Source organism: Eimeria mitis, genomic scaffold (assembly GCF_000499745.2).
Source record: "Eimeria mitis Houghton genomic scaffold, Emh_scaff422, whole genome shotgun sequence".
NCBI lineage: Eukaryota > Apicomplexa > Conoidasida > Eucoccidiorida > Eimeriidae > Eimeria > Eimeria mitis.
The window spans coordinates 9,054-9,427 of NW_013572545.1; the positions used below are offsets into that span (position 1 = coordinate 9,054).

Below are 374 nucleotides of genomic sequence, written 5' to 3' on the forward strand. Positions count from 1 at the left end.
GGAGCTGCTGCTGCTGCCAGCAGCAAAACATTTTCAGACTCAGGCACAAGGTATTCATGCTGCTGCTGCTGCTGCTGCTCCTGCTGCTGCTGCAGTTGGTCATGCTGCTGCTGCTGCTGCTGCTGCTGTGGGTTGGCTATGCTTTTTCTGGATTGATGCGGTGGCAGCAGCATTTGCTGCTGCTGCTGCTTGGAGTTTGCTGCTACTGCTGCTGCTGCTGCTGCTGCTGCTGCTTGCTGGCTGAGGATCTTTCTGTTGCTGCTGCAGCAGCATTCGATTAGTGCTGCTGCTGCTGTCTTGGATTCTGCTGCTGCTGCTGCTGCTGCTGCTGGAGCAACTGCAGCCGCTGCACTGCCCGTTTTGCTGCTGCTGCC

At 57.5% G+C, this 374-nt stretch overlaps 1 protein-coding gene across 1 annotated transcript in view; it reads right to left on the minus strand.

Moving 5' to 3' along the window:
* Positions 1 to 99: 99 nt before the first annotated feature.
* EMH_0011600 (uncharacterized protein) overlaps positions 100 to 374 on the minus strand; it is a gene marked incomplete at both ends in the record, with an annotated part of 795 nt that continues 520 nt past the window's right edge. Inside the window, one exon of the mRNA XM_013499330.1 lies at positions 100 to 372. Within this exon, the coding sequence (XP_013354784.1) occupies positions 100 to 372 (273 nt within the window). The remainder of the gene's footprint in view (positions 373 to 374) is intronic.